The sequence below is a fragment of the Oncorhynchus keta genome, chromosome 36 (assembly GCF_023373465.1).
Source record: "Oncorhynchus keta strain PuntledgeMale-10-30-2019 chromosome 36, Oket_V2, whole genome shotgun sequence".
Classification (NCBI taxonomy): domain Eukaryota; kingdom Metazoa; phylum Chordata; class Actinopteri; order Salmoniformes; family Salmonidae; genus Oncorhynchus; species Oncorhynchus keta.
In genome coordinates, this window is record NC_068456.1 from 11,922,083 (window position 1) to 11,937,342 (window position 15,260).

At 44.8% G+C, this 15,260-nt stretch overlaps 1 protein-coding gene across 1 annotated transcript in view; it reads right to left on the minus strand.

Moving 5' to 3' along the window:
- Positions 1-15,260, minus strand: part of LOC118369646 (collagen alpha-1(XIII) chain-like) — a 54,918-nt gene that overhangs the window by 21,639 nt on the left and 18,019 nt on the right. The window contains exons 8-26 of the mRNA XM_035754186.2: positions 15,224-15,250; positions 15,070-15,096; positions 14,876-14,902; positions 12,471-12,536; positions 10,624-10,704; positions 10,435-10,476; positions 10,306-10,323; positions 9,665-9,691; positions 9,140-9,175; positions 7,671-7,697; positions 2,552-2,587; positions 2,408-2,461; positions 1,511-1,597; positions 1,381-1,407; positions 1,159-1,194; positions 1,005-1,061; positions 880-903; positions 565-663; positions 277-411 (exon numbers count right to left, since the gene is read on the minus strand). Coding sequence (XP_035610079.2) covers positions 277-411; positions 565-663; positions 880-903; positions 1,005-1,061; positions 1,159-1,194; positions 1,381-1,407; positions 1,511-1,597; positions 2,408-2,461; positions 2,552-2,587; positions 7,671-7,697; positions 9,140-9,175; positions 9,665-9,691; positions 10,306-10,323; positions 10,435-10,476; positions 10,624-10,704; positions 12,471-12,536; positions 14,876-14,902; positions 15,070-15,096; positions 15,224-15,250 — 933 coding nt within the window. The remainder of the gene's footprint in view (positions 1-276; positions 412-564; positions 664-879; positions 904-1,004; positions 1,062-1,158; positions 1,195-1,380; positions 1,408-1,510; positions 1,598-2,407; positions 2,462-2,551; positions 2,588-7,670; positions 7,698-9,139; positions 9,176-9,664; positions 9,692-10,305; positions 10,324-10,434; positions 10,477-10,623; positions 10,705-12,470; positions 12,537-14,875; positions 14,903-15,069; positions 15,097-15,223; positions 15,251-15,260) is intronic.

Genomic DNA, 15,260 nt, shown 5'->3' on the forward strand with positions numbered 1-15,260 from the left:
ACTAGGCAAGTCAGTTAAGGACACATTCTTATTTGGCCTACCCTGGCCACACCCGGACGAGGCAAGGTCAATTGTGCGCCGCCCTATGGGACTCCCAATCACGGCCGGATGTGATACAGCCTAGATACGAACCAGGGACTGTAGTGACGCCTCTTTCACTGAGATGCGGTGCCTTAGACCGCTGCGCCACTCGGGAGGCCAGATGACAGTGCTACTGTAGTGTTCTGGCTTTGGTGTGGGAGTGTGTGTAGTGTCTGGGGTTCCCCAGTTACTCACAGGTGATCCAGATGGGCCCATGTCCCCCTTATCTCCTTTGGTTCCGGAGAAACCCATCAGGCCCCCCTCCCCTCTGGGGCCTTCAGGGCCGGCTGGGCCAACAGGACCTGCCTCTCCAGGCTTCCCCCGAGGACCCTGGCAAACAAATTAGACATCGTTGTCATTGTTGTCCTTACTTTTATCATTATTGTCATCGCCATGTTGTTGTAGATGCTGTGTTTTATCATACATGACAGGTTAACAATGCACATTTATACTGAAGAATAGACCATAAGAGGGTGATCTGACCTTCTCTCCGTCAAGACCTGAAGGGCCTGGAAGGCCAACTTCACCCTTTGTTCCTGGTGTTCCGGGGCCCCCTTGAGGGCCAGGTAGTCCAGGTGGGCCCTGGATCGATAAAGAAACAGATCAGAATGACTTATTGAAAACGTATGCTGTATGTCTAGTACTGTATTCATATTAGCAAACATTGTATTGGAATTACAGTGGCAAAATACAGTCAGCCTTTAAATGGTCTGTCGGACAACATGGCTGTCTTTCTGCATAAAGAAGGCCTATGCACTTCTAATGCATCATTAACAGACTTTAGAGATGTCCACTCACCATCAAAGGTACATTCCGAATATCCTAAGGAGAAAAAAAAACAATGTTATAGAAGTCCTGTAACAATTGATAATACTTCATGAATCAAACAATTGACATAAGGCAGTAAATAATTGGTGATATACATTTTCATTGTTGATGATTTCTGATTTTCCTGGCTCCCCTGCTGCACCTGGAGGACCCTAAAGTTAAGGGGGGAAAAAAAAAAATGTTTTGGTGCAAATCTCCCAAATCTCCTTTTGACATGAATGCATGCGTTATGACAGAGCCTGCACTTACTCTTGGTCCAGCTGGGCCATCAGATCCTTCTTCCCCCTGGAGGGTGATGAAAGGTATGACAGTTAGCCTCTTTCCTTTCAATTATTAACCTCAACACAGTGTTCAACACTAAAAGGATGGGATCCAACGGTACTGTAGCAAATGAGAGGATCATGTTTAGTGATCATACATTTCCTGTTGTGCAAAAATGTCAACTGAGGTTATGGAACGTTCCCATCTCACCTTGACACCTTGGTCGCCTTTGTCACCCTGGTAAAGAGAACACATCATTTTAAGGGGCCCCCGTGATATTATTAAACCAAGGTGTATTTTTATAATTATTCTACAGCCTCTATTTGGGTAGCTATAGTACCTTGAATCCTGATAGGCCTGGAAGTCCTGGTGTCCCTGGTTCTCCTTTGATGCCAGTCCCCGCTGTGCTGGGTTCACCCTTGTCACCCTGCCACAGAACATGGACAGAGTTGTTATAAATGGATCATTTGTGTACCTGTTTGACATTTTACTGCATTGTTAGGAGCTAGCTAGTAACATAAGCGTTTCACTGCGCCCGCTATAACATCTGCTAAACTGTGTACACAGCCAATAAACTTTGATTTGAATTTGACAGGACAACACTTGCTCTAGTGTATAACAGTGACACTGCCCCATTGACTGTGCCATTGATGGGAGTTCAATAGTGCAGCACTGGTTGGTCTCACAGAAGACACAACGGACCTACATGGATCTAAATCAAAGTGAATGACATGAAAACATCCAACAGCACAGCCTCTTGTCCACAGCTTTAGATCTCAACCCCTCAACACAGGCACAAACTCAAATCTGCAAAAAAAATCACGGCATTCTCCAACAAGATAATGTTTTCACACATTTGCAAACTCTCTGGAAACAGGAATGTGTGGGTCATGTTAGTTAATGACTTCTCTGAAATGGTCCACTGTCACATGGGACATGTTATGATGATGCCACACCACTGCAGTACAAGCAGCTATAGTAACAAAGCCATTAAAGGCCCAGATGTTTCAGTCCATAAGTAATGCAAAGATCAAAGTAATTCTACAGAAACCGATTGGGCAGCCTAACAGAGGAGAAAGCTAAAGAAGCAACTCAAGACGAATCGCAGCTCTAGTGGGTCACAAAGACAAACAATGGGAAGATAATAGACAATTGACTTGATGGAGCTCTGGTTGTTATGGGAACACTCATGATTGACAGACACAGAGCACAAACACAATGCCCATTCCAGGCCTACCCTGTAGCCCCTCTTTCCATGAATACCAGGTGTTCCAGGGGTACCAGCTTGACCCTTTACAGTGGAAGGAAGACAGAGTTTTAGTACCCAGATAAATATAGGCCTTTACACTCTGTGTTAGCCACACCATTTCAAGGGAATTACCTTTCTTCCAGGAGTGCCTGGAAAACCTGGCTCTCCCTACGGTGGCCAAGATGGCACAAAGGTCAAAGGTGGGGGAAATGAGAGAAGACAGAAATAGGGAAAGTTGTTATTCAGTAAGGCTCTTTTCATCAGTAGCCAGGCCACATCTTCCAAACAAGCATTTTTCATTCATTTTGTAATAGTCTGATACAGCATCGGGCCTGTTTACATCCATGTGTTTGTTAGTTTTCTTGGAAGAACAGAATTCCCTCAGTACAGCATGCAATGGGATCAATATTTGGAAAGGCATGTTGGAGTTGGTGCATTCTATGCTCCCATATAGCTGGTCTAGGTTTGGACATGGAACTGTCGCTGATTGTCATTCGTCAAGAGCTTCTAGCTCACCGCAAGCCAATTAACCCTAGAAATTGGTTGTTATAAATAGTAAAGGAACACATGATAGTTATTTAATTCATCTCTGTGTTTGCTCTCCTCTTCAATTGGCCAGCTTAACGAGCGGACGCACGGCGGATGATGTACGGTCACAGCTGTGACCACAGGACCCACATGGGTTTATAGCGCTTATGGAAGGTTGTGGGTGCGCCCGAAATGGCACCCTATTTCCTATGAAGTGCACCACTTTTGACCAGAGCCCAGGTCAAAAGTAGTGCACTATATAGAGAATAGGGTGCCATTTGGGACACAATCCATCTCTCTCGCTTGCTTTTACTATATCTACTTGGCTTGCTGAGACTCAAAACCATGTTTTAGACAGAGTTACGAGGGTGACTTGTTACTCTCGTAACATTTATGCCCCATTTCAAATTACTAATCATCAATGTCAAGATATGGTTCTTAAATCCAGATGAAGAACAACTATTGGACCTGGGAGTATTATTCAGAGCCAAAAAAACATGCACTATTCATCATTGGTTTGACATGCATTTTAGAGAACAGTTGGATTAGGAAATGCTTTGTCAGGCAACAATACAATCCAACAGAATACTGGGAAAGAAGGCTGGTAGTTCTTTAAGAAGAGAGTTTAGTTTCCTCCAAACATAACGATGGTCATTATCGCCAAACAGTTATATTTTTGTTTCATCAGACCAGAGGACATTTCTCTAAAAAGTACGATCTTTGTCTCCATGTGTAGTTGCAAACCGTAGTGTCATGCACAAAGTAGATGTCCTAACCGACTTGCCAAAGCTATATTTTGTTAACAAGAAAATTGTGGTGTGGTTAAAAAGCGAGTTTTAATGACTCCAACCTAAGTGTATGTAAACTTCCGACTTCAACTGTATATAAGGCATTCTCAAAAGTATTCATAGATCAACCAGTCTGGGGAGGAACAATCTGGAGGGAGGAAGATACTGGAGTGGCCCAATTATTTAATCTCAGATACACTGTATGGTTTAGGACAAGGGTCAAAGGTCAGGGGCTACTTTCACATGGTGGTCTACCTTCAACACTTGTTTCCCATGCATTCCGGGTATACCAAAGTCCCTCTAAGAGATCACATTGATTATCAATAACTACAGTCACAGCGATCTCAAACTAGATGCGGGACAATAAACATACAGTATTGCACGTTTGGGTTGACGAAACACACTGAAGCTCAAATGAAACATACTAATTGGAAGCACATCAACCAACCAAAACATACCTCTTTGTATTTGCCATGTCATGTTTAAAAGTAATGAAAACAAATGATCAATGTCCATGACCAAGATCCTTAAGAATAAACCAGATTGATTACATAAACAAATAAGAACAGAGACACAGGGAGGAGTGATAGAACGTCCCTGGTGGAGAGAGCAAAGGCGGCAGGCTGACTCCTAAGGGTCTGACAAAGGGGCAGGTGGCATCGCCCAACTTGGCAACCCCTACCCTCCTCTCCCCCTCCTGACCGACAGACACACAGCAAGTGCATTTCTGCTGGAGCCTCTGACAGGTGCTGTGGTTGGGGCTCACCACGGAGGGAGGGTGAGGTTGGTGCGTCAGTAGACTGCAGACTGTACTGGAGCCAGAGCCCAGCCCTGCAGCCACAGCCTGCCCAGCTGCCCCATGAACGCTTTCACACCAACCTGTCAGGGGATCGAAACGTGGGGATAGAGTGTCCATCCGTTTCTGGGAAGATGAAAGCACCGTGCGGGCCTCCTGTCCAGAACCCTGACCAGGGTGGGATCAGGGCAGGTGAGCGGTGACGGCTCTAATCACATGGAGTGGCCCTCAGGGGCCCCCAGCAAACACAGCACAGCACAGAAACAGGAAGCTTTGATCTCCTGCTTCTCCAATCAGCTCACACCATTCCTCCCATCTACTTAGCTATCCCTTCCCGTCACCGTCACTCTCCACCCCCTGGTTCTATTTTCACACCGGTGTGTGTGTGTATGATACTCCATGGGCGTAATCTGTCGACTGACATGCCTGCTGCTTGATTTATCAATACGCTAATCTCTTCATTGAAACGACGCGGACATGGCCTTTCCAGTTCAGAGGAAATGCCCTGAGGGTAACAGGGGAATAGATTCATCATCTGTTCAAAACTAAATGTAATGATCCCTCTGATACACCAGTAAAGAGGGCGTAAACAGTGTGAGATACTGTAAGATGGCCTTAGAATGGCCACCGCAGCTACAAGCACTGTCAGAGCGGATCTGAGGCAAGTGAAAGGAATAATAGCACTAGGTAGGTGAATAGAGAGGCCTACTTTCTGTCTTCCTCTCAGTTCTAATGTGCTTTCCAGCTGTGTTGGTCTAGGGCTCTCTGATTTTGAGGGAGAGTGAGGGTAGAGGAAGGGAAGATCCCCATTCAGTCAATCAGACAGACAGTCTGTGTCTGAAACGGTAGGCTTGGCAAAGCCTACCTCCCCACACACCTCTTCCCCCCCTGTGTTCTGAGCACCACTGTCACCTTATCCTGTCTCTGGGTCTCTGTCGTCTGCTTACCTTGACAGGAGCGTCTCAGAGTGCCCACACAGCTCTGACCCAAGGGAGAGATGAAAAGCAGGCTTTTCTAACAGTCTAACAGGCTCATTAAATCAACCGGCCCTCTAGACCGGGGGAGAGACATCCGTCATTACAGGGCTAATGGCGAACCACTGTACAGTAATGGTGAGCTAGCCATTATGAAGGCGGAGCAGAGGAGAGCAGAGGAGGAGGTCTATGGCTGTCCTGTCTACTTCCTCCATGTCTAGCCTGGCATCTGTAGCCTGGCGACTGTAGCCTGGCGTCTGTAGCCTGGCGTCTGTAGCCTGACGACTGCAGCCTGACGACTGTAGCCTGGAGACTGTAACCTGCTGAGTGAGGGCCTTGAGAGTTATATAGCTCGGTCAGACTGGTGGTCGGCACCATGTGGACATTAACGATGATGGCCCATGCCACAAACCTTTACCTGTTCTTTTTATTACAATCTGGTTGTACAATACAGTAATCCTGATCCAACATTGTGAGTACAAATATAGAACAACGTTCCCCTGGGCAGAGGCAAACCCCATATCCTAAGGTGAATCTAGTGCAGCTTTGAAGTGTTTGCCTGCAAAAGCACTTTCTCTTTAGTATAATTTTTTTTGAGCCATTCCTCTCACAACCCACTGTGAGAGGAATGGCTCGAACACTGTTGCTGTGGATACCGTGCACCCTTCCTTGAAGTGTTTTTCCCTCTCTTTCCCAATCCCTCCATATGTGGAGTCTAATGGGGGAAACACACGCCGTCTGCTACTACTGTGTCGGGCATCTCGGGACGAGGGAGTGGGAATGTTCACCATGGAAACGGGTGGGACTTAAAGTACGGCAGGGGGCTGACAGATAAGAAAACAAGTGGCCGGACTGCATCAGTCGGTCACGTCACATAGAGGCCAGTGTCTATGAGAGACTGAGAAGGTTCAAATCCCATAGGGGAATGGTGTGGATGAGAGCAGCCCAGTTTTTGTTGTTGAAGCATTGAGGTCTGCAGCGATGGGCAAAACAGACGCATTTCTTCTGGAAGGCTCCTCCCACCAACATGTGGCGCCTTCTCTGACAATGCGTTTTTCATTCTAGGATTGTTTGGTCTGTTTCTTTGATTGCACGACATGATGTATAAGATCAATCATCCGATGCACATTTGCCCACATATTGTGATGACTGAAATAAACGTTTGCCTTCTGATTTAGGAAAGCATCAACGGTAAGATCATTTAAAGACGATTTGCAATTTCAACAGCACAAACTCTATTGGGGTAAGTATCTTAAACAAGCAATAACAAACTCAAGTCAGACATCCACAGAGATCAAATTCTCTTTAAAATTCTTGCATTCGATATCTTGCCATGCGAGGTGATATTGACGAAAATAACTTCTTAAGATGCCACACTCTACATATGGCTTCCATTAGACCTTCCCTCCCATCTACCCTATGATACCTGTCTTCCCCTCATCTCCCTACAGTGTGGATGGAGATGACATCAGAAGGAATACATGGGCAAAGCAATCATGCTATTTCAAATAGAGGAAATCAAAAGACAACCAATGGTACCAAGGGAAATAAGTATTCCACTCATCAGCATCTAAGCCTCTGGGCTCTGAGGCCTGTCATGGTGGTCCCTTGACTGAAGGGGGAGGTGAATATTCCACCCGACTAACCAGGAGGGAATTACACAGGAGAAGGCCGTGCCACTTGGGCTTTTTGAACTGGGATGATATCTCGACCAGACTCAGGAACCAGCCCAGGATTTGTCTATGTCTACAGATAAAGACTCCCGGTTTACTTTAGATATTAACAACCTGGCTGCTGTACACCCACTACCACATGTTTTCACTGGGAGGTTCCTCTCCTATGAGGCTTTTCGTGAGACAATTCAGCCCATTCATGAAAATATATTAACGGACCAAAGCCAGTGGGGTGTGGTCTCTGGGGTGCATTTGTGCCAGGTGTTCGGCTAAACAATAAGCTGCCAGAACTCCCACATTGTGTTTTTGACAGTCCGAGAAATTGACATTACCTATCTAACCAACAACACACAGAGAGAGAGACAGAGACAGAGAGAGACAGAGAGACAGAGAGACAGAGAGAGACAGAGAGAGAGACAGAGAGAGAGAGAGAGAGAGAGAGAGAGAGAGAGAGAGAGAGAGAGAGAGAGAGAGACATAATAAGGCTCTTACCCTCAGTCCTAGGTCTCCCTTCAGTCCCTACGGAAGGAGAGAGAGCGACACAGATACACACAAAACAGTTACATATTATAAAGGATTCCTTTGATTTCTTTTTCAATACACGAACATACAGCTCGTCGAAGTTGAGAGGTCAACCCTCTCCTTCTGCCTCTGTAAATGAAGTTGCACTCCTGTAGAATGCCACCAGGTGGTGCAATAGACTCTGAAAGCAGTGGACTTGTGAACGAACGTTTGTCGCAGCTACAGAAAGGTATTGGACCTCCATAAGGAACAGGGTGCAGTGGGAACATGGGAGAGTTTGTATTTCAATGCCTTCACATTTCAGTACCTCAAACACCTCGGAACATCTAAAGTGCAATACAAACTTTCAAAGGGGTGAAATGCTCCTCATAAGAACATGGACATGGCCTTAGTCTTGGTCGTCCTCCGGGTAACCTGCTGTAGGGTTGACCAACCTCCTCATAAACCGGACCGAGCTTTTTGAGGCTCTGTCATGGGAAAACAGTGCTATTGAGGAAAGCTGGAGTTTACAAGGCTATAACATAACCGGGAGCTTGGAGCTGTAGGTTCTTCCAGAGTTCCCCAAAATAGGGGTCAAACATAAGTTATTAAATGGCAATTGTCATACAGAAATATCTATTTTTACAAACTCGCCCAGTTTGAATCAAACTTTCAATATATCACTTGAGGTAGTGCACTAATGACTTTGAGCATGGATCATAGAGGGGCTGTGGTTTGCTGACAGCCAAACAGTTTGACATTGCCCAGATGGCTAAGACGTTTAACCAGCTCTAGAGGCTCGTGTGGATGTGACCCCGTTCTGTTGGGGGATGTGAGAGCCATGCAGGCTGTTGCGGTCTCTCTCTCCCTCAATCCCTCTTTTTTTTTTCACCCCCCCCCTCTGTGCAGTCACACTGTGTGCTGGCTGAGCCCAGCTCAGTGAAGGGCAGAGGCTGTGAGAGTGAGCCCTCCAGAGGAAGTCCATTAAGCCACGGAAAGGTGGAGAAGGACAGGCACGTGGAGAGTTTAAGAGGCACGGCTCTCTCCGCCCCCCACAGTACTTCAAAGCCAAGGTTAGCTCCGACAGCAGCCCAGTGGGAGAGAGTGTGTATGGGTTTGTGTGAGAAGAATGCTCCCTTGACCAATGATGGTATGAGACTGTGTCCATCCCTGGATTTCCTATACAGTATAATATAATACCAAAGGAGAATGTGAGAGCAGAGGGAGAAAGAGCCCATGTTTAGTGGGGAGAAAGGCTACAGTTGGGCCTGGGTATATAAATAGAATTAACTGTGAGTAGTTTAAGCTCTTAATACAAAACCTGGGCTATTTCAGTGAGGCAGGAAGTACACTGAGGTACAGGAATGGCTGCATGCTGATTTCTGATCCTGCTGATAGTGAGGTCAGTGGTACAGGTCAAATGAGACTGATCAACAGGTAATAATGTTCATAAAAAATACCTTGGGGCCTTCGGGACCAGCAGGGCCAACATCACCCTATGGAAGAAAGACACAGAGGTCAAACGGGGAGACACAGAATGAGAGAGAAGAGGGTGAAAATGAATGAATGAAAAGGTAACCGGATGCAGAACTGCAGACGACAGCAAGACAGATAGGCCACAATGATTTGTACAATCCACCGTTCAGCAACTGGACTTCCTGTGACTTGTGCTAGAGAACACAGCCCTTTGGCGATCGGCACATTCTCTGTATGAGCCATTCTGACAAGCAGCAAACAGAGTGTTTATTCATCAAGTCGTGGGATGATTAAAGGAAATATCTTCCCTCTGGTTGTGCCTTAATCCCAGCAGGTGCTTGATAATAAATACAAAATAATTCCACTACTAAAGGAAAAATAGACAGTCCTTACTTTTCCTCTATCGTGAAATACCTATAAATCATGCACGGCACAATTTGTGAGTTTCTAGAGACCACAAATTCCAATTGAACTATGTGTTTAAGCTTAAATTGAGATCCAAAACCTACCTTTATTCCTGGCATGCCTGGCTCACCCTAAAATGACAAAAAGGTTCATATAAAGTCACTGTAACAAACAGCACATGTATAGTAGACACGCCTCCTCTTTCATTACATGGATAGGTCAACAAAAGAGTAAGCACTACTTTAATTCAATTTGGGGAGTTCAAAGACTGGTTTACAAACAGATGGCCATATCTTGCCACAGTCCAGTTGAGGGAAGGTATTCCTTGTTGTGAAAGCCAATCAAAAGATACAGTGCACACATCTTTCAACTTCTGGCTGTGATATGAACTTGGTTTAGTTTCTAATGGAGAAATTGGTTGGGCGAGCTGCTTTAAAAAAGCCCTTCCTGTCTGTTTCCATGCTTCACAATCTAAAATTCCCCATTCTTAATAATCCATGGCAATAAACAGGAGAAATGTAGTCCTCTAGTCCAATAGCAACACAGAGAACAGGAATAAACACCCTGAAGGCTTCCCAACATGAACACCAGATACAGAATGACGAAGCTACACGTGTGACAATCGACAACAATCACAGATCATTTGTGTTTCATACGTGGAGGTATAAGTAGTGATAACACGTGTCCACTTGTATGTAGTTTATGTATAATGGGGTTGATTATGGAGAATAGAAATGACGTTTACCTTCATCCCTGGCAGGAGCTGGAGAAAATGGGAAAGGGAGATGAAGAAGTCACAAGCATGTCAATACCAAATTTCCATTAGGAAAATGCATAAGTCCAGGAAATAGCAAGAGGCATAAACCAAACTCACCCTTGGATCTTTTCCAGGTTTTCCTGGTTCACCGGGTTTACCCTACACCAGATTCAGAACAAATATACATCACCGATACAATCATTTTCTGGGCAAACACTCATAGAATTTCCACTTCCATGGCCATAGCCCCAATGCAATCGCTGGTCCAGTCCTGATTGTGGTGGTCAGCTGGCTGAGGGGACTCACCGGTGGTCCACTTGCACCGTTCAGTCCGGGGGTCCCTGAGGGCCCGGGAGGTCCTGGTGGGCCCTGAGCTCCAGGCTCACCCTGCTGAGAGACCTACAGTTACCATCTGCTACGTGATGCTAGGCCATGCCAACGCAACACATCAAAGCACTCCACATACTGGGAGTTTTATGGCGGGCAATATTAGCAAGAATCTAGACTTATCGGGTGTTTCTTTTCATTAAGCACCATGTTTGGAGAGAATACCACTTTGAGTTCAAATGAGGATATATTTGTGTTTTTGTGTGCTTCAAATGATTTATCCTGTCAAAACCAGTTTGTGTTTTCAACAGTACCAACTCATTGAAATAAAAAAGGCACACGCTGTCTTTTCTGCAGCATCTTACGATCTCAACGTGACGTGTTAACTTCACGACACCAAAAGCGCCAACTGATCTCTCTTTAGTGTCACTCTGAGGAATTAACCAACACAAAATAGAAGACTAAACAAAATCAAGATGAACATATTTACGAGGAACAGATACGAAGAGGAAAGAGGCCTACACCTCAACTAACCATGTCTTCATATTCCAATGTCTTACGGTGATATGATCTCATTGACCTATGTCCCAAACATCTACTTTCTTTATTTGACCAAACTCAGAAAACACACTTTCTTAGAAATGTATTTATTGTCTTACACACTAAGACCATATCTCCCCATATCTCCAAGGTCATTTCCATTTTATACAAAGGACTGTCTAGATATGACATGAAAAAAATACGCTAACATATTATTTATTACTGTACATGTGGTTTAACTTTAGAAACTTCATAATACACAATATTGGCCTTGAATTTAAACACTTCCTAATCACTGTGGAGTAGACTGCACCGTGTTTACAAGGAGCACGTCTTTAGCTCAAGCTGAGCTTCTGTGATCAGGCCGGACATCAAGGCTCAGATAACCCAGAACACATCCATCGACAATAAATCCATATTTTATCAATTCCATGCAGGACAGATGTGTCTAGCTATGATTTATGATCCAGGTGTACTTCCATTAAATGAACACATTCCGTTATGCTGATTCCAGGGGCTCATTTTAAACAGCAGAGCCAATTCCGACTAAATCTGAGTGGTATTTCCCCTCTAAGTCTTTAGTGTTGGATCTACCACAGTGTGTAGCATTGTCTCCAAACAAGGTATTCCATCCTGGCACAGAGAGACTGCACACCGGGGGAAACAAAATGGAGGAGGGATGCCAACAGAGGTCCACCTGTGCCAGGGGCCCTCTTTCTAACAGAGCAGGCTGGACTCTGGGCACAGGAAGGGACACTGAGGTCCTTTCAGAGGATTGGAGACTCACTTCCTGCCAGAAAAATGACTTTTCTTTCATGTTCTTTTCATATCTTTGCTAAGGTTATGGAAATCATAGAAGGCTTTTTATGTCAGGCTTTTTATGTTTGCCTAAAAAAAATAATTTTTCCCACAGAAAAGCAGGATTTATTGGACCAAGTAACAAGCCAAGTTGGGATTTTTTTACATTTCATTCACCTTAATGGAATTTAAATTGGCCTTGAAGCCTGGGGCATTTACATAATCCACTTCATATACCCTCTATGGTCACGAATATGCTCAAAGTAAATAGTATTGATTTGTTTATTTTTGGGGTTCCAACTGTATCTACCAAGTGTATCTCAGACTCTGAGACACTATCCTTGTCCTCTTATCACAGAATTTAGGTTTGAGACAACCAGGTGCCATAGAGGGTTAACAGAGGATTACGGGGGGTTTGGCGGAGGTCGACGGCGGTTGGCATCCAGAGAAAGGCAGAAAGGGGCCGGAAGGGACAGAGAGAAATGTACCTTGAGGCGCTTTAGGATTAGAGGGTTTATTTGAGGCATGTTGCGCACGGTGATGGGCAACATCTGCTGAGGTCACAAAGCACAGGTGGCCAGCGGTGTAAGAAAGTCACAGGGCAACAAGTTCACCGGGAGGCCAGGGAAAAGAAACAGGGCAGAATGAGAAGGGGGGTTGGGAAGGGAAGAAGAAGGAGAGAAATAGAAACAAAACATGAGCGTGAACAGCAAGAAAATGTCAAGGCAGGGAGAGAGGAGAGAGGAGCTGGTAGAGAAAGAGAGAGTGAGCGAAGTAACAACAGTGCAAATTAGGGGCCAGGAGTTGGTGTCAAAAGGGAGTGTTGATGTCCCTCGATGGTCAGATTGGATACTCATACCACGATATACACTACCTTACTTTAGGTCAAATACTGTACAACATGGTAATTGATCAGATAAAATGCTGCCAGTTTAAGCAATAAGCAGCCCCATTGGGTGTTTGTATAAAAGCAGCAGTTGAGTTATTTAGACATCAATCTCCCAGATCAACTGTACTCCTGCCCCCTGTCCTGTTGTAGCTGAGTGGAGATCAGGCAGGATTCAGTCTTGCCACAAAGAGAGTACAGACTTACTGTGGCCAATCCTCCAACACAGGGCTGTACAATACGCCGCTTCTGTTGAGATTCACCAGCATTATCAAGTACAGCTTTAAAGAGGGCTACAATACGTATGGTCCCATTGCTTTCTCCATTCAAATATAGCAGAACCTGATCTGTACAACTTGACTACTTTTAACAGAGAGTATATATTTCCAACTTGATGGAAGGTATATTTCGGTTTAAAAAAAAAGCTATGTCCCCACCATATTATCTGAAGTTGCCAAAGCAATGTTTCCGTGTCAAAGACGTCTGAAACTAAATTTAACATAACATTGATCAAGAAAAATGATATGCTGAGGTATCAATGAGGAAATATGTACAATATGTGATTGTTGATAAGTAGAGACAGGAACCATTGCAGTAGCTATCCACCGTACACACCCACATTCCGTAAGTTGCACCACCTTAAATTTCCCCAAAAAGTAGACGTAAAATGGCTTTTTTTCACCACATTCAGTGGCAATAGAGTAAAATACAGTGTGTGCTGCATTTTCTGGCATTCAGAAATATAATGAATGAAAAGAGTTGAAAATTGAGGCCGATGTCAGTCATAATATGTCCACTCTGAATCTAGATAAACAGTGGACAGTGTGAGAACCAGGCCTGGTTTGGAGAACAGCACTACTCTACTGTAAACTGTTGACCCCACCGGTGGAAGACAGAGGCTTAGGGACGCCTGGGACGCCTGGGACGCCTGGGAGTGGAGCATTGGCTGTCTTCGCAGCACGACTGGGACACAGTTTTGGGGTCACCCACAAACCTTAAACGTCAGAGCCTGACTGGAAATTACAGCAGCCAGGGTATTCACTGGACGATCCTGTACAAAGAGGCCCTACACCCACATGGGCCACACACCCACATATAATAACTGTTGATATCTACGACTCACTACTAAAAGCACCAACCCCCCACCCGCTGGCAAGGACCTCCCATGCAGTGTGTGCCGGGGGCCCCCGAGACGTTTATGAAAACAATCCAATGCACGCACAGTATGGCGGGGGCACCAGCACAGGTTGAAGGTTTTAAACAACCCCAAATGCTCTGACCTTCTCCCTCTCAACTACACATTCTCTGCTATACTTGTTTATTTAGCCTAAACACATTGCAGAGTATATCAAATAAGCATTATTTCCCACATGCTTTGAGTTGTTGTCATGAGCTCTTTGATTCTTACAGTATGCTTTACTGAGGGAAACAAGAGACTTCACAGAAGGCATTACATAATGGGAGGTTGAATTACATTGGAAATGGACATTGGAAATGGCTATCTGAACAATCCCTGAGCACACAGGAGAGTATTTTTCTTGGCACCCCCACACATAGACCTTTATCACGTAGTGTGTGCTCCAGCAGGCTACCAGTAATTGCCTTGTTTTCACTCAAACAGCCAAGCCCCTGAGAGAAGGCCTGATTTGCATAATGGGGCTGCCTTTCTCTAACAGTATGTGCTGCATGTGCTACTCATCAGACTCATTTTGTCTTGCCTCGTTTTTTTCTCCACACACTACCATTACAGTGCAGACCCCACAATTAACTTGGTTTATGTCTGTACCTGTGAAGAGAACAATGTTATTTGCTACAGAGAACACATCACAGAGACTCCGACTCAGCATACAATTACATTTTAGCACCATCCACTGCAGTGCTACGGTAAGCGATTGCCGAGGGGCAATTTTCCCAGCAACAAAATGATTACAGTTTAGCATGGTCATCTAGAGTCACTCTATAAACATTCCAAGGTGTACATGAATTAATATGAGATGATTCATTTACCCTGTGACTGTAGTCTCCACATACGCCCTGGAGAGAGAGAGAGACGGATAGTGAGTTAGAGACTCCCCATTCAAACGAAAAACATTGTCATTTTGTAATAAACACTTGTATGGTGGCTTACAGTCGATTATACCACTAACATTGTGGGTGAATCCAGCTCTCACAGCTTCGGAAAATGTCACTGAAAAACTCACCTTTTCTCCTTTCTGACCAGATTCACCCTAGTAGGTAAACAGAGGTGAAGAAGGAGAGAGGAATAAGTGGAGAGAACAGATCAGTGTGAAGAGAGACAGACACATTAATCAACTGAAAAGCTGTCAAAACCTGAAAGGGAGAAAAAAAACTTACTGGAACTCCTTTGGGACCACGTTGACCCTAAAAAAGT